The 18,582-nt window shown below is 41.0% G+C and overlaps 1 protein-coding gene across 1 annotated transcript; it reads right to left on the bottom strand.

The window, feature by feature from the left end:
• Positions 1–500: 500 nt before the first annotated feature.
• On the bottom strand, positions 501–1,052 carry LOC147608006 (uncharacterized). The gene has a single exon (XM_086790143.1). The coding sequence runs from the start codon at positions 1,050–1,052 to the stop codon at positions 501–503; it is 552 nt and encodes a 183-aa protein (XP_086646269.1).
• Positions 1,053–18,582: the final 17,530 nt, after the last annotated feature.

The following is an 18,582-nucleotide window of genomic DNA, read 5'->3' on the forward strand; positions in this document are numbered from 1 at the left end:
AAAAGCTCAACTTCAGTAACAAAACACTTCAAAAGAGTACCACATGAAGCAAAGAAGCACAAAAAGTACCAAAGTTAGTGCCAACATTGAACCCAAGATGTAACTGCAATACCTTAAAGACTCTAAAACTTGTAGCTAGAAAGTCCCAAAGCAGTATCATAATAGGTCAGAAGAGTTTCAAATGAACAGCAAAGCACCAAAAGTACCAGTCATGGGTGCAACCAATTATCCAAGACAACCAAAGGTGCCCTATTAGACTAAACTCAGTAACCTGAAAGTACCAAAACAGCACAAAAATAGTTCAATAGAGTACCAAATGAAATAAAGAAGCACCATTAAGTACCAAGAAAGGCAGTAGCACAACACCAAGTGTTATAAAAAATACCAAAACAAGTAAAGAAAGTACCAAAACAGTTCAAGAAGTTCCAAAACCACCAAAAATGTCAGCAGATAAACCAATCAAGAAGTGAAACATGCCAAATTGCCAAACCATGTGCAAATTAAACAATATCAACAGTCAAACACAATGCAATAGGCCAGAAATACAATACCTCCTGCTGTTCAACCTCCGCTTGGAGCTTTTGGATATTTTCGAAAACCCCGTGTCGTCGCAACAAGCGCCGACTTGCTCCCAGCTCAGCCTCCACCTCTCTGATCTCTTCATCCAGAACAGGGATTTGTTGCTGAAGCTGAACAATGCGTGCTTCCAGGGTATCGATGTCTTCCATCAAACTCTTCGCCACGTCCTTTCTACCTTCATATACCAGTAGTTGGTCCTTGTTTGCTTGAATAGAGGCCTTCAGGCTTCTGAGGTTTGACCATCCTGGATGTGACACTGGGTCTGCCAGTCTTTGCAGCAATGCCTCTAAATCAGGTAGGTAGTCAGCAATTACCCCTCTGCAAGCATTATCTGGTTCTGTGCAGATATTACTACCACTTTGAGTCATCCGGGCCTTCTTATCTGAATGTAGGACACTGCCAGGAGAGGAAGCATTTTGCCTCCTCCATGCCTCAATTTTACGCTCAAGCCCGCCACTCCTAGATGATATCATCTACAACACTCCTTCCCCAAACCGGGCCCATGCTACTTTATGCCCTGCTGGGTCTTTTTTCGCTGCATGGCATTTCTCAAAAGCGTAGCACGTAGCAAATTTGTGGGTCAATTCACCACATGAAGGGGGCCCCTGATAAACTTTGGAGAATAGAAGTCTGCAGTCTTCCACCAGTTGTGGCTGCAAATGGTTTAAATAGATCTTGCTGTTCTTTTGGTACTTGAACTTGAATACAGTTAACCATTGGTCGGGTGGCATGTCCTCATCAGTCAAGTCCTTGAAGAGTTTGCCCTCAAGACTGAGACCGTACTCTTCATGCAAGTCCCGTGCCGTGTAACAGAACCTGGTTTGTTGAGGGTACTCCTCCTTTTTGTTCTTACCTAAAATGTGTTCAAAACAAATCAGAGAATTGCTGACTCCTATAGATTAAATGTGGTGCCCGACATTATGTCTAATGTGAGGTGATGCCCTACAGAACCATTTATGGTACTCAAAGAGTACCAAATTTGCTACTGCAAAGTACCAAATATAGTACTGTTCATTTAACTTCAAATGTCAGTGCAGGGAGTGAACATGCACCATTTACTTAGCACATGCATATGCCAATGAATAGCGTACCACGTCTTGACTTGCTGGTAGATTTTGATTCGTCGTCGTCGAAGAGGAGTGAGGTCCGTTCGGAGTCGACCTTGCACTGTTTTGCACTTGCCCTTGTGTTGGGACTGGCTATGTGCTCCGGCTTTGTTTGTTGGGGGGGTGTGGTGGAAGCACCCTTCTTGTTGCTGCTGCCAGGAGGCACCATGCCCTCCTTTGCCTTCGCTTTCGGTTTGCATGTTGAAGGTGACGCTCCCAAATATAGTACTGTTCATTTAACTTCAAATGTCAGTGCAGGGATTAAACATGCACCATTTACTTAGCACATGCATATGCCAATGAATAGCGTACCACATCTTGACTTGCTGGTAGATTTTGATTCATCGTTGTCGAAGAGGAGTGAGGTCCGTTCGGAGTCGACCTTGCACTGTTTTGCACTTGCCCTTGTGTTGGGACTGGCTATGTGCTCCGGCTTTGTTTGTTGGGGGGGTGTGGTGGAAGCACCCTTCTTGTTGCTACTGCCAGGAGGCACCATGCCCTCCTTTGCCTTCGCTTTCGGTTTGCATGTTGAAGGTGACGCTCTGCTGGCAGCAGCTCCCTTGGCCTTTGGGGTCCTCATGGCTAGACGACTGCTCTAGAGCAGAGCAGCTCTGCTACAATCGAATGCGGGGGGAGAGAGAGAGAGAGAGAGAGAGCGAGATGGTGCGACCAGACGACGCCCGCTTAGTTCAAACAGAAATGAGCAAAAACAATAAAAAATTGAAACCACTACCACCACTAATGACACCACTACTCTCACGGAGTGGTACTGCACAAAAGATTCTTAAAGATCTTAAAAATAGTTCCTAAATACAAACCTTTTACCCTCAAATCCCCCCCCCAAAGTACCAAAAAGGTGGAAAAAAATTTGGCCCTTTTCTTGTACCACCAACCCTTGCTTTCACCCATCCTCAATGTGAATGATCAGTTTGCAAATATGACTCTTGGCTTTCACATGAATGTTGGGCACATCTACTCCCCCCTTCTCCTTGAGATAGGACATATAGTCCCATGAGATGTAGTGCTAGTTTTATCATTACTTTGATCTATAAAGGAAGTTTCAAATTAGCTTTCCCACTCTAAACCATTGGTTCTTGCTAAGGGGTTGATGAAGGTGACGGAGACGACTCTTCTTCTTCTTATTTTTCTCCTCTTCTTCAGATTTATCTTCTTGTTCTTCTTCTTCCTGGCTTCTATTTTTACGACCCCTTTTTGCCATTAATGGCATCAATGTTTCCTCTTCTTCTTCTGAGCATGTTTCCTCTAAAAAAGCTAAACTTTTATCCTCTCTTTTCCTCAATTTTGGACACTCAGTACGATAGTGCCCCTTCTCTTGACATTCATAGCATGTGACACTACTTCTAAGGTGGCCTTGCATTGACTAAGTGTAACTTCAAATCAACAAATTCTGCCATAAGTTGTGCAATGTTATGATCCAAGGATAGAGCTTATACCTAAGATGTTGAGGCTATCTCTACTCGTGGTGGGGTCGGCACACTCGGAGAAGATTGGAATGTGGACTCAATATGAAGAGTGGCCTCCTTCTTCAAAGCAATACGAAGAGCCTCTTTAAAATTAGTGGGATCTTTGCTAAGAACTTTTCCATGCAAGCGGGGGATCCAAAGCCCTGATAAACTTGCTCATCTTAAGGTGCTCCATTGCTAAAGAACTCTTTGAATCTCCCATAGAAGGTGAAGAAGAAGAAGCAACAACATGTAAAGCAGCTTGTTGATATTTGATGAACAAGGCTTCATACCTCACTGAAAATGTAGAAATTGACTCTCCTTCCTTTTGTAAAATCTGATCCAATTGCAATAGTAAAGCATTTGGTGACTCCACTGTCCCAAATCTCTCCTTCATTTCTTTGGTAAACCTTTCCCAATCATTCTTGGACTCCTCTGACAAAGCCTCATGCCAAGTTAAGGCCACACCCTCCAAGAAATCTGGAAGTATTTCTACCCTCTCCTTCATAGACCAACCCGTCAAGCGGCATGCTCGGTTGAACTCGCGGAGATAACTCCCTGGGTCTTCCCCTTCAGATCCTTGGAACACCGGAATGTTAAACATCTTGCACCAAAAGATGAGTAGCAACAAGGAAAATTTACTTATTTCAAAATAACTTTCCTTTAATCATGCGGGACCTTGAGGTTAAAATAGAATGATTCTAAGTAAAACCTGCCTGTCAACTCCACCGAAAGATGTGACACAAAGTTAGGGTTTTGACTTCGGTCACTTCTTAGCCTATCAAAACACACTTGTATGAAACCTCACAGCAGCCTCCTCACCTCCCTTTCTCTCCTTAGGTTAAGATAAAGATATACACATCAAAGGTGAGATCATAATTCATGTAAGGAAAGATGAAAGGCTCTGGCGAAGCAAGAATTTTCGCCAATCTGGCAGCTCCAAACAAAAGGGCAATTCTTTGTTGGAAGAAAATCTTCTAACTCAAGATTATGTGAACGAAAATTTACAGGGAATGTTGGTAAGGTTCATCCATTCGAATTGGGTGATTTGGACGGAACATATTAAAGTAAAATAATATATAAATCACTTACAAGAGGATAAGACACATGGGATTGGCCTTTTGATAAGAGATTAAGAGAAATTAATCATTATTAAGAAGAAATAATGGCCAAAAGTCTATAAAAATAGAGATACATAGAAAATTTCAATTTTGAATCCATAAAGACTCTGCCAAAAAAGATTACATAGCTACGTAGATCTTGAAGAGAGCTTCGCGTCTATATAAAAACTTTTGAAAACGGGCAACCGAGCAAAAAGTTATGAGCATTTTACTACAAGACTATAAAATTCGCCTAAAAGTTAGCAACTTTGGTTGAAATTCTGATCATCAATGAAGTAAAGGATTAAGAAATTAGTTATAAAGAGAATATAAAGAGCTTCCTAGATATATGATCAATTTTAGAAACCAATACCCGAGTGATGAGTAATTACCGGTTGAAATTTGGGTATTGGACCACAAAAACTGCACTTCCCTCTCTTTGCATGAAACCTCCATTTTCACATAGCCTCTTGCCTCTCATCTCCTTCATGATTCAAGCTAGAGGGTAAGGGTTAAAATCGCTCAGCGGACAATCGTAAAGATTTACCTATGGTCCCCAAAGTCTTTCCACATGCTCATTACTCCTAAAACCATTGGTACCTCCAAAGGAGGGCGGAAATAAGGCAAGGGCTACCTTGAGAAGTCACAGGCCCACCAAGATAATAACTCCTTATCCCACTTATCATGAATCATCAAAGAGGTCCAAAATTGGGTTAAGCATGAGGAGCTAATGCTAAATGAGACATTCACATGTAAAGAGAGTGTTTAAATAAGGGTTTGAAGATAAGAGAATGGCAATGACACAAAATGCTCAATTGAGGAGGCTCTATTCATTGATTTGAAAGGGAGAGGAGGGCTCCTTTTATAGGTGGAGAATCACCCTCTCTTCCATTGTTACAAATTACAACATAAAAATCTTCAACCCTTCAGTGACATAAGGGTAGATGTCACCGCATTAATTGTCCTCTTAGGCTAAGTCTTCTATTGATTATAAAATTGAAGACTTTTTGACTTTGAAAGTGTGATGAGATAATAGCCAAGTCTAAGTGGCGTGTAGGTGGAGATCCCACTTACACATGGCAGAATTCTCCTCTTCCATGTAGGCATTCTAGATGAATCTTTCCCAATTATGCACCTACACACACTCCTCCACATGCCTTCCACACTTCCCAACTTGTAGCCTTATGGTGAATACTATAATAATACAATTAAAATCCATGTGAGAATCAAGGGCCACTTTTATTTTCCACATCACTAGCCTATCTATACCATACCAAAGTATTTATCAAGCATACTTGTGGCATTTACAATGTGTGCACCCTAAATCAAGTAAAACCATTATATTTGAAGATAGAATGCTGTTATCAGGGTAGCCGCCAAGCCGCCGTATCACCACGCCGTTATTCCATTGTGGGCGCCGCAATCTTCTTGGACAAGCTTCCACCTTATTACCATTGATAAACCATCAAAATATGCACAAAATTAAAAATGAAAGATATCAATTTTTCATGTCACAATATGATGAAATGCTAGCATTTGTTGTTACAAGTCTGATGGAGGATAATATTTCCACAGATTAGCCGAAGCAGATTACCATCCGCAATCGGAACTCCCAAGTCATAGTCGGCCAGCTATACAAGAAAGGGATTGACCAAATACTACGGAGGTGTATCCCACCACATGAGGAGGAAGATATCCTCGCAGAAGCTCACTAAATAAGGAGTTAGTAGAGGAACGTTTTCGGAGAAATCACCTGAAGGAAAATCCTCCAAGCAGCAGGACTCTGGTGATCGATAGTACTTGGTGATGTCTATAGATGGGCCAAACAGTGTGACGTATGCCAACGTCTCGGCTAGCCAACATATAAAGAGATGATACCACACAACCCAATTCTCCCCATAGAACCATTCCAAAAATGGGGCATTGAATTTGTTGGCCCATTTAAGCCCCAACCCGTTTCACCGGTCATAAGTATATCCTGGTGGCTACAGACTACAGCACCAAATGGGTAGAAGCCCATGCTCTCTGAGATAATATAGCACAATCAACTACCAAATTCTTCTATGAGATGATAATCACTTGTTTTGGATGCCCAATCGAGTTGATTAGTGACCACTGACCAAGGCAAGCACTTTGTCAATGATGTCATCAAAGAACTGGTCACCCAACATCTCATTCATAAACACTCCACAATGTACTACCCGCCGCCGCAAGCCAACGGTCAGTGGTCATTGACAAAATCCTCAAGAAGATCCTCACAACGTTGGTCAATCAAAATTGCAATGACTGTGATGAAAAGTTGTATTCCACTTTATGGGCAATGCACACAACCTACAAGATCTCGACTGGAATGACCCCATTCAAATTAGTATATGGCACAGAGGTAGTCATACCAATGGAATACCTAGTACCAAGTCTCCACATTCCCATTGCTAAAAAGTTAAGCCTGGAAGAGTCCCAACATCGCTTGGATCAGCTTCTTGTGCTAGATAAAGCACGCTTCAAGAGTTTTTTCATCACCACAGTCATGCAGAAATGGGTTAACTGCCACTCCAAATTTTGCATGTTCAAGGAAGAAGATCCACTCCTATTATTTTAGTCCCGCATGGGTTCGCAACCCAAAAAACTGAAGCTCCGAGATGGATAGGACCATTCTGGATAGTCCAAAAATTCTATGACGGCACCTTCCTTCTCGGCACACTCAACAACAATGTTTCTAGAAGCGAGTTAATGGCTCACTAGCAACCCTATCACACGTCGATGCCATCAAATCCCTTCATTAAGGAGACAACACCACCAATCCACTACCTGAGCATCCATCGCCATCATGACATCACCCCGCTCAAACGATCATCAAATATTCCCCTCAAAACACCATATTAGTGAATTTGGGAATTTCCCAATTCCCATTTTTGAATACTTAAAAAAGGGGACATGGATAACATGTTTGTAAGTTTCTCAAAACCCTATTATATGACCTATCGTTGGAAAGCGCTTGAAAAATGGAATCTAAAGAGCTATAAAGCGCTTATTTTGGATTAGTGGTGTTCAAGTTATGGTTAATCCAAACTTTTGACCACATGTCCCAAACTTGTGGGAAATTCCCATATTCCCCAATATGGTGTTTCAAGTGCAAAGTGACATGACGCAGTCTCATCAAGAATTTTCAACCGCTGCACGCCAATGCTACACAGTAACTCTTTTTAAATCTCCGCAAGATTCAACTAATCTTGGTGTATCTATATGTTTGCATGCAACACCTCTCCTCACTCTAAGAAATAACCCTTTGCCAACAATAACCATTTACATTCTCTCGCCTTCCACATGCTCTGCACACAACCATAAAGAATACCATATATCCGTGTATATAGTAGCATGTATAGCCATGCATAGCTATAGCCATGGACTCTCTATAAAAAAAGGGGACAAAATGGGAAAGAGATGTGCTCGGGGGGGTCACTTACAAAAAAATGTGAATATCACCTGCATTCAATAGAAGCATAATTTTAATTTATGAAACTTACAGAAATATATTTACATAAGGGTATGATTTAAAAAATTTTCAAAAAAATTTACAGATTCATAAAGAAAAGGGGATATTATATAGATTTAAAAATTCACAAATAAGGGATTTAAAATATAGGCCTTGAACGCACGCGATAGGGATATTTTACATATAGTGACCCCCCCGAGGAGATGTGTCCCCACATTGTTCCGAGTTTGGGGTTAGACAACAGGTGCTTCTGACAGCATGATTTTGAGATGCCAGAATGTGATGTTGCATTCCATTGTCCAGTTAAAATTTGCATACCGCTCAATTGCTTGGTCAGAGGTGTTTTAGTCTACACCATCATTTTATTTAAGGGGGCTCCTACATGGGTGAGGTATCTGAGCATTCTGCTGTGCCATCTGAAAATCTTCTCAACTCTTTCTCATTTGTTGGGGTTGGGGATTTCGAGATCACTTCTTAGACCTTGTCCAGGTCGATTGCTAGTCCTTCCTTGGAAATGATGTGGCCTAATAGCATTCCACTTTGGACAGCAAAGGTGTATTTGGCTAGGTTCAGGCTTAATTTAGAGAGTCTCCATTTGGCCAAGCACAGCTATAGGTGCATTAAATGTTGAGATTATTTTCCAAAAACATTAAAGTCATCTATGAATACCTGCATGAAGGAGGTCAAAAATTGGAGACAAAATTCTTGGACCATGCGTTGAAATGTGGCGAGGGCATTTTTGAGACAAAAGGTCATGACATTTGATGCAAATGCTTCCCATTCTGTGATGAAAGTTGTTTTCTTCCGATATTCTCAGGCTATTTGAACTTGATTATATCCACTGAACCCATCTAGGAATGAGTACATCTCATTGCCTACCACAGCATCATCAAGCATAAATGGCAAGGAAAAATGATATGAGATGGTTGCTGCATTCAGCTTCTGGTAATCTATACAGACCCTCAACTTTTGGCCTACCACAGCATCATCAAGCATGGAATCTGTGAATGGCAAGGGAAAATGATATGAGATGGTTGTTGCATTCAGCTTTTGGTAATCTATACAGACCCTCAACTTTTGGTTTTTCTTGGCTAGAATCACGATTGGGGATAGCCATGTTGCCCAATCGATGAAATATATGAATCCGACTTGTAGAAGCTTATCTATTTCTTCCTTCACCCTTTTGGCATAGTTCGGGTTCATTTGGTATCTTTCTTGCCGAATGGGGATGCCATCTTCCTTTAGATTGATCTAGTGTTGGTAGAAGCTAGGATCAATCCCTTTCATCTCAGTGTAGCTCCATGCAAACACATCTTTCAAGGAAGTGAGCACACTTGGGCTTCCTCTCACAACTAAGTGTCTAACTTGGCACTGACCTGGACCATCTTGGGGTCATTATCAATTTTGAGATTCATTTCCATCAATTCATCCTCTTTGACCCTCTTGGAGTGCTTCAGGTCTTTGTGAAAAGCCTTTTTTACTGCAATGAGTTGCTACAGGCTTAGAGTAGACTTTCCTTTCTCAGCCAGGGACTCATAAGCATCTTTTGCTTTATCCAAAATGTGTTCTTCTATTAGTGGAGCAGATTGATCCTTGGGAACCTTATCCTTGTGTGGACTGATTGGTTGATATCTGTCCATGATCTAGACTACATCAACCTCAAATATGCTGATCAAACTAGCATTCTTCTAGAGATACTCCTCCTCGTTATTGAGGTCTAGTCATTCTAGCATGTTGACTCCTTCAGCTATTTTTGGCTGGGTTAGTTTCTCCACCTTCTGCCTACTGGGCGAGACAGAGATCTTTATTTTCTTCTTTCCACGTTGGATTCACTACATAGTAATCATATCTGCATCCCAATATTGCTTGATCTGTGCTTGGTGGGGCCACAGTCTACCGAGCAGAGCATTGAATAAGCGCCTTTGATATCCTCCATCCAGAGCACCACAACTACTATCTAGAAATTGTATTCGGATACCTCCATTGTGACCTCCCACATTAATCCAAGTGGTTGCACTCTCACTGTCTGCTCATCCACCATTTGGATAAAAAATGGTGTGGGATACCATCTGCTAGACCTGAGCATGCATCATGTTGCATCTGATAGGATATGGACTCCAGAACTGCCATCTAGCAGAACTTTTTCTATATCCACTTCGGCCAACTTGACCTAGATCATTAGAATGGTTTCATCATAAATGGGGCTTCCCTTGGTAGAGTATCTTTCTTCTCAATATTCAGGGCTTCCAGTGGCTGCAAGGGTGGCATTTTCTCTCCCTAAGGTTTCAAGTGACTTATCAAGTGCTCCCTGAAACCTGGCACCAATGTGAGTAATTGCTCCACCAACATGTGTATTGAATGGATGGTGGAGATTGCATCTCTGTACCTCGAACGAGATATGTGGACGGTGGAGATTACATCTCTTTACCTCGAAAAACGAGGTATTTCAATGGTTGAGATTTGATCTCAATATCTCGTTCGAGATATGTGGACGGTGGAGATTATATCTCTATACCTCGAACAATGAATGGTCGAGATTTTATTTCAATATCTCGTTCGAGATATGTGGACGGTGGAGATGGGCTAGTCGAATATGCCTAGGGGGATGGATCCGAGTGGCATGAATATCTCGATCGAGATAGTGTGGTGGCGGTGACCTGTATTGGTGACATGGATGATGACTGGAAACCCGGACCTGCTAGCATGGCATTAGTTGGTATCTCATTTGAGATATGTCGCTTTAGGCTTGGGAGACACGTGTCGTGTTTTAATTGATCACGATATCACGATCGAGGTACTCCGCCCGAGATGCGTGGATGTCCCAATTTTAGAGAGAGTGAACGAAAGTGAGTACCCTCATCTTGCAACCGCCCTATTATAGAAATACTTATGAAAAAGTTGTATAAAAGAAAGTGAGTACCCTCATCTTGCAACCGCCCTATTATAGAAATACTTATGAAAAAGTTATATAAAAGAAAGTGAATATATATACATACCTCCATCGTTGGTGTCATTGAAATTATCTGTTAAAAGAATTTTGACACTTAAGGATACGTGAGATTATAAACTAATAGTAGACAAAATTGATTAAGTAAACAAGTCTGGATGATGAAAGGTTAGTTTACTTTTGAAGTTGAAATAAACTTAAATAAAAAACACGAAACTCAAGTATAGAGAGTCGTACATTTTTTTATATTGGACTCTATTGATACTTTACATTGAGAAAAATTAGAAACAATGCGAACGGATTAAAATATGATTATTATTCCATATGTAACTATGGTTATATTTAATTATGACTTTATAAGAAATAGAACTTAGAGTAGTATGAATTGAAATTCTATACATATTTATTTAAGCATGATCATTATTGGTAAAAAAATAGGGGTGAGAAACTTACTTGGAAGGTATTTGAGTCCGTCTGAAAGATAAAACTTACATAGAATAATTGAAAAAATTATTTACTAAGTTATGAAGGATAGCAACTTACTTGCAATTGTCGAATAGCTTTGCTACAAAATACATCATTAAAAGGTCAGAAATATTGCAAGTATAAGTGATGTTGCATGCTGTTGTCGCCCATTGGAGAGAGAAGAGAAAAGGGAAAATTGCTGTGCCATTGTCACGAGCAATGATTTTATACTCACGTGATCACAAATTTTTTTTTTGTTAATAACATGTGTTAACATGTTAACATGTTCCCAAAAAAGCCGGTGGCAAGCGACCTGGTAATCGGATAAAATCCCGCCGGGCTTTTGCTATACCCGACGGTCCCGCCGGGAAAAAACAAACCCCGGCGGGTCCTGGCGGGGTCGTCATCCAACCCGACGGGGTACAATTTCTTATATATATGGGCCCGGGGGGCCTTTTGGGAGTTCATTGCTGACAGCATACACAGGTAATGAAACTTGTGTGTGTGTGTGTGTGTGTGTGTGTGGGTGTGTGTTCGTGCGGGCAGCCGCCCACTGTCGCAATGCACGACAGGATGTGGGTGGTCCGCCACACGAGGGATGTGTGTGGGTGTGTGTTCGTGCGAGCAGCCTGTGTGTGTAAGGCCATTCTTCGGAATGGTGCTTACCCTGGGGCACTTAGTCCGTAACGCGGCTAGTCTGTGTCCTATGGTAAGTATGGCATTCCGTAGCGGTACTAGTCGGTAACACGGCAAGCATAGTATCGTTATGGCGATGTAACCTTCACTTCCCTTCCCTTTGTCAAATGCGGGCATATGGTCGGTAACGCGGCCAGTGTATGTTCGTATCCTATTCGTATTCCCATGGAATCGGGTGGCATTTTGTCGTTAACGCGGCAAGTTGGTGTCGTCCGCTAGTGCATAAATTGTTTTTTGCATATTGCGGCATTTGATCGTTAACGCGGTCGAAAAAATGTCGTAAATTTGCTTCCATATTACGGCATATGATCGTTGACGCGGTCGAAAAAATGTCGTAAATTTATTTGATTTGACTTGTATTGTTTTTATTGTCTTTGATTCATGTGATACTTGGTTGCTAATGCGGCATGAGTATTTCATGGATCAAAGTTTACATCATATTGTCTAAACGTTTTATTTTATAATATCGTGATTCGTAACTCAAAAAAATGAATATCTCTCTCTCTTCCTACCCCCCTCTCTCTCTCTCATGATACACTTCTCAACTCTTTCTCTCGCTCTCTCTCATGATACACTTCACAACACGATAGATGTGTAGATAAGGATTTCTTTTTTTTTCTCTTAAAATATACATAATTCTTAATAATTTCTTTTTTCTCCCTCTATTTACTGAAAAATTAAAACAGTACATTATTTTCCTCTTTAGGAACTCACAAAAACATTAAAAATGTCATCTAATGTTTCTTCTCTCTATCTGTCACAACTCTCTCTTCCTCTCCTCTCTCTCTCTCTCTCTCTCTCTCTCTCTCTCTCTCTCATGATTGTACTTCACAACTCTCTCTCTCTCTCTCTCATGATACACTTCACATCTCTCTCTATCACGATAGGTGTGTAGATGAGGAGTGCTTTAGGATTACAAAACATTATTTTTCTCTCTTTAGGAACTCACAAAACTATTAAAAATGTCATCTAATGTTTCCTCTCTCTCTATCTGTCACCTCTCTCTTCCTTCCCCTCTCTCTCTCTCTCGTTCGATAATGTATACACTTGATAAGTAATAATGCACTTGTTACGGTTGTTTCACGTTCGATAATGTATTGCATGATGTTGAGTTCAGTAATATTGTTTGATATTCTGTTTTTGTTTGATCATTGATAAGTAATGATACACTTGTTGCTGTTCTCTCACGTTTGATGATGTATTGGATGATGTTGAGTTCATTAAAATTATTTGATATTCCGTTTTTGTTTGAACATTGATAAGTAATGATACACTTGTTGCTGTTCTCTCACGTTTGCTTGATGTTGATTTCAGTAATGTTTGATATTCTGTTTTTTTGTGTTTAGTGATATTTGCTAGATTTACGAAGACGACCAACATTCTTTCCCCTGAAGAGCGTAAAATCGTGCTACGCAATTCGCATTGAACCAGTCATCACAGTGTTACAATGTGCTGATGATGTCGTCAAAAAGATCAATGAGTCTGAGATACTCATGCGAGATCTAATAGACCAGATATGGGAAAATGCACAGCGTCGGCTTCGAAGCGGAGGCAACGCTGAGTTGCTTGATCGACAGAAGATAGCAGATTTCAACCATCAACATATAACACGAACCATTTTGGGGAGCATGCGTGTAGCATGCAGTGATCTTAGAGATGTTGCCCTGCCTGAAGCTAATATGCAACGTCTACAGTTATGGGACGTTGTATGGAGCGAGCAAAGAGCCAAGAGTAAGCGCATGAAGGCGTTGGATGCAGAGTCCCTCCCCAAAAGAGTGCGCATTTCCCAGGACGTCGCTGCAACGTCCAGCCAGGCAGATGCAAGTGGTACAGGTGTCATTAATCGTACCATCTACAATTCTATGTACACACACCTCATTGGCATCCCGCACGAGGCTCTGTTCGAAGGGCGAACAATAGGCTCTGGTGTTTTTGGCACAGTAAAAGAGTATACAGTTAAAGGTATATCATTTTTACCGGAGCACATTACTTTTTGCGGAAAGCACTACAAAGGAGAAGGCAGCGCCAAGTTCGAGAGCTGCCAGGCAGAGCAGGGCATGCAGGTTCTACACCCATCAATTGTCAGGTGTATTGCCTTCACAAAAGAATCTCCTTGGATCACTGTTGTTTCGTACTATAATGGCAGCTCGCTTGGTGATACTCTTCCGAAGGTTCCCTTCAGATTCAGTGAGTTCACCAGAGCAATTTTCCGTTTGGATCGAGGATGGAGACAACCCCCGCCCGATAATATTCCTTTAAGTCATCTAGAACTTTCAAAAATAAAACAAATAGTAATAACCATGCCACATATTATGCATGCCCTGGTGGAAGGCCTAGCAGCAGCACATCTGGCAGGAATTGTACATACCGACCTACATCCATTCAATGTAGTGTTGGATTTTACAAAAGAGTTGAAGCCATGCATAGGTATTATCGATTGGGGGTTACTGCTGAGAGCGCCCAAAAAACGGGTGTCTCTCAATTTTGTATTTGAAGCAGACAAGAACCCTGAGAAGGTGGCACAGGCGGTCTCCTACGCAGACAGAGAGCGAAATAAACGGCCGTGGATAGCCCCGGAGCTTTATGATCCGTTTCTGGCAGATGCATACACTCCTGCATCTGATGTTTTTGCCTTGGGATATTTATTACAAACTTTATATGACTTTTGGCAGAAAGTACAAGAGTTGTGGATGGATAATAGTTCCTATGACAAAGTTACCATGGATACTATTATTCATAGAGTCAAAAATTGGATGTTTCTCCCTAATCGCGATGAGCGAAAATCAATTTTGCAAGTAGTTGAATTTTTTAGATCACTAAATACTGACCCAACGAGGGCACAACGTCCTCTTGTAGAGCTATCGGTGTCATTCACCCCAATTTTGTAATGATACAGTATCAGAAGATTAAGTTTCAAGAATGGCACTTTGTTTCTCTCTTCAAAATTTGATATGTGCCCATTGTTTGAAATATTATCTCATTGAGTCTTTGCAATATCTCTCTCCTCTTGTGATGTTTAAGTTTATGTTTTCTCTTCAAAATTTGATGTGCGCGCATTGTTTGAAGTATTTTTGGAGTCAAGTGGATATTTCTCATTGAGTCTTTGCAATACATATCTCCTCTCGTGGTGTTAAACTTTAAGTTTTTGTGAGTAATGGTCAATTTATCTTACGATGATCTTTACAGTTCATTAAAATCCCAAAGTCATTTATGTTCATGCAGATATGGCAGAGGCGCAAGCAAACGAGCATCAAGAGTTAGCCAAGAAGGCATATGAGCGAATGAAGGCCCTTGCACATGGCCTGACAGCCCGCGAAGCTACAAGAACAGCATGCAGGTTGTCGAAATGGACAAATCCTACTTATGCCCAATGGAAAGACATAACAAACGCGTAACCACAGAGATGATAAAGGAAATATGGCCATGTCCAGATGGCGAGATTAAGAAGGGAAGATGGAAGATTTCACGTTGCACTCACGATGATATCAAAACTAATGCCGAGCGCATTTTCTTGGAAGTGTACGGTTGTCCTCTCCATAACGCCGACGCTCCATTCTATTTTTCTAAGATGTTATATGCTCAATTTATCCTAGAAACTCCAGTGGACTTCGCCTCCAGAGAGGCCACTGTCAACACCCACGACATACGTGAAGAGACAGTGACATTCACAAGGGAAGAACTTGCTCTCATGGTGGAGGGTGCTGGATTGGAGTTAAACAAGGTCAAAGAAAGCTTAGGGGCACAGCTAGCAGAGAAGGAGAAAGAAGCTGAGCGATTATCTCAAGCGTCAACTCCTCCCCCAGCCAATAGAGGGATTCAAGAGCAGCTCACAAAGATCAGCCATGTACAGAGCATCTCTTCACGTATTGCTCCTGTGTGCCAAGGAAACCACATCTCTCATTTTTTGATACATCCTGATCTTGTGGGAGTTTCTGCTGAGGCTACTAGTTCCTCCACCCCCCAATGTCCTGTATGTTACAAAGTATTCGATGGGTGGAGCGGCCAGTATATACTACCCTGTGGACACTACTACCACTTAATATGTTTAGTGAGGCAAATGCAAAATACTTCCACATGTGCATTGTGCAGTGTCCCAATAAATCAAGGTATTTATACAGTGTTTGGCATGGCTAGCAAATATAAACCACCAGGACCTTTAGATGCAACTCCTAGTGCAATTCGTAATTTATTTCAAGATGAAATCTAAGAAAGACAAATCCTACTTTTGTATTGATAATTTCTCCAAATACGATCATTTGTACAAGTACTTTTTATGAAATTAATGAAATGACTTCTTCCTCTATGTCAGTATCTTGCTCCAAAATTCTTTCACCGTTTACTCTCTCGTCTGCTAAATTAAGCTCATCTAAGTCAATGTCTAAATTGTCTTCTATCTTAAGGGTGGTGCACAACGTGCGTCCAACATCAAAGTTCTTGTCTACTACATCATCACAATTGTACATCCATCTGGGCATATCTTCTTCATACTCTTCGCTTTCAATGTCTCGCAAGATCTTTTCATTGCAATACATGTAAACAAGTTTATCTGCTCGATCTGCAAGAAGTCGATTGCGAATAGTACTGTGAATATATTTGTACATGCTCCAGTTTCTTTCTGAGCCTGAGTTTGAAGAGCACTGACTTAGAACCTTCATCGCAAGGTTGCGCAATAAAGCATAATGCTCACCACCATTCATCATCCACCACTTCCATGCAGGTTGCTCTTTAGCCATTTGTTGAACAAGGGAGTTGGAAAATAAACCCTCTTTCAATCGAAATGAGGTCATCTCCTTTATGCACTTTACACGATCATCATCATTATTATAGAAAGTGTTTACCACTTTATAAAAATGTTGCACCACCTCGACGTTGGACATCAAATCCATATTCCAATATTCAGGATCTAACATGTAAGCAGCACTGTGTAGTGGTGAATGCGCTCCAATCCATCTAGCATGAAAGTACTTCAATAGAACTTTTCTTTGTCTACTGGAGAATGGTACACGCCATTGCTTTTCCACCAATGAATGATCTAATTTCTCAGGACACTCCAAACTCCGTTGGATAGTCCACCATTGCATCCATGCTTTTCCGAGATTAGGCGCTCTTTGATCAAGACTTCGTACGGCATACATAACAGGCATCATTACATGGTATGCATCCATCACACTATTCCACCAACTTCTTCTCGTAAGCGCTGCCTTCAAGACTTTGATTTTCTCTTTCACTTTTTCAAGTTGAGTGTTCTCCCAGTCATGAAATGCCATGCATGTAAATGTTTCACAAACTGCATCTTTATTTCTAAGAAGAGACTCAAAAGTGTAAAAGTGAGTGCAAAACCTAGTCTCCGCTGGAAGCTTTAACATAACTGACATGCGAGGTCGAAAAATATCTAACACTCTCTATCTCTTGAGCATGAATCTCACAAGCTGGCGAGCAGTGTCGACGATTGAGGAAAACCATTTGGTATCATCAGATTTATACCAATCTTTTAATACAAGATTCAAACTATGAGTATTACAGCCTACCGGAAAAATATGTGGATATTGTCGCTGTAGGATTTTGGATGCATTTTTGCAATTTTTTGCATTGTCCATGATGACTTGGACTACATTTTTGGCACCCACTTCCTCTATCACAGAGCTAATGACTTGAGCAATGTAAGCCCCAGTTTTGATTGAACCAGCTGAATCCACGGCACAGATGAAAGTCTCACCTCTAGGTGAAATAACCATTATATTAATTAATGGTTTTCTTTGTACATTAGACCATCCATCACTTACTATACTACATCCAGAAAGCTCTATATTGCTAAGAATTATTCTTTGTACACGTTCTTTTACTTGTGCATAACATTTCTCTAATAGATCATTTCGCATAGCATGGTACGTAGGCAGTGAAAACCCTGGTCCAAACTCACCAATTTTCTTCCATGCTCTCTTCCAATGCTCACTGTCCACCATCATCATAGCACTCCCAGAAAAGTAAATCGCTTCAGCAAGGGCGAGTTGTGCATCATCGAGTCGACCTTGACGTAGGCTTTCTTGCAATGAAGTTTGACGCATGGGTATATTTCCTACGTCAAAGTTTCGCTTGCAGGAAGATGCACTGGGTAGATTACTTTCTGGTTGCACATTGCCATTCGGGGTACAAGTAGGCGATGTAGCGGGAGTTTGATGATTAGAACAACAGTGTTCTTGCTGCCTTGATACATTAACGGTAGGAGTGTCATGTTTTCTTGAATCTTTCTTTTGAATTTCTTCTCTTATGCGTTTGGCCACTATAGGTGCAGAGGGGTGGGTACATGACTTTTTCTTCGGTCCGCCTAAAAAGTGTTCTCTTAGTCGAGGCGCCCCACCTGATTTTACTGCATGGCATAGTTTACACTCCCAATCTATGAATCGATCACCAACGTTAATTGCATATTGCCACTCTATCCCAGGTGCCTTTTTTTTCCTGCTATTTGAAATTTGGACTCTATTGGAGGTATCACCACTGGATCCAACATTGTCCTCCATCTCAACAAATAACCTATTCAACCAAGCATATAACAATGAATACACAAATGAAAAAACAACAAATCACTCACGTATTACAAAACATACATTAGCAGACAAAGTACTTCGAAACTATCTTGACAAATACAAAAGATCATCACATAACACAAAACTACTTCAAACTATCTTGCAAGGTCTTACTACAAAACTACTTCGAAACTATCATGCACATTGCA

The sequence above is a fragment of the Cibotium barometz genome, chromosome 54 (assembly GCF_041138505.1).
Source record: "Cibotium barometz isolate CiBa-2024 chromosome 54, ASM4113850v1, whole genome shotgun sequence".
Classification (NCBI taxonomy): Eukaryota; Viridiplantae; Streptophyta; class Polypodiopsida; order Cyatheales; family Cibotiaceae; genus Cibotium; species Cibotium barometz.

Bases quoted from the DNA above. Each gene is read 5' to 3' on its own strand.
- LOC147608006 (XM_086790143.1), bottom strand. From the start codon at position 1,052: ATGATATCATCTAGGAGTGGCGGGCTTGAGCGTAAAATTGAGGCATGG.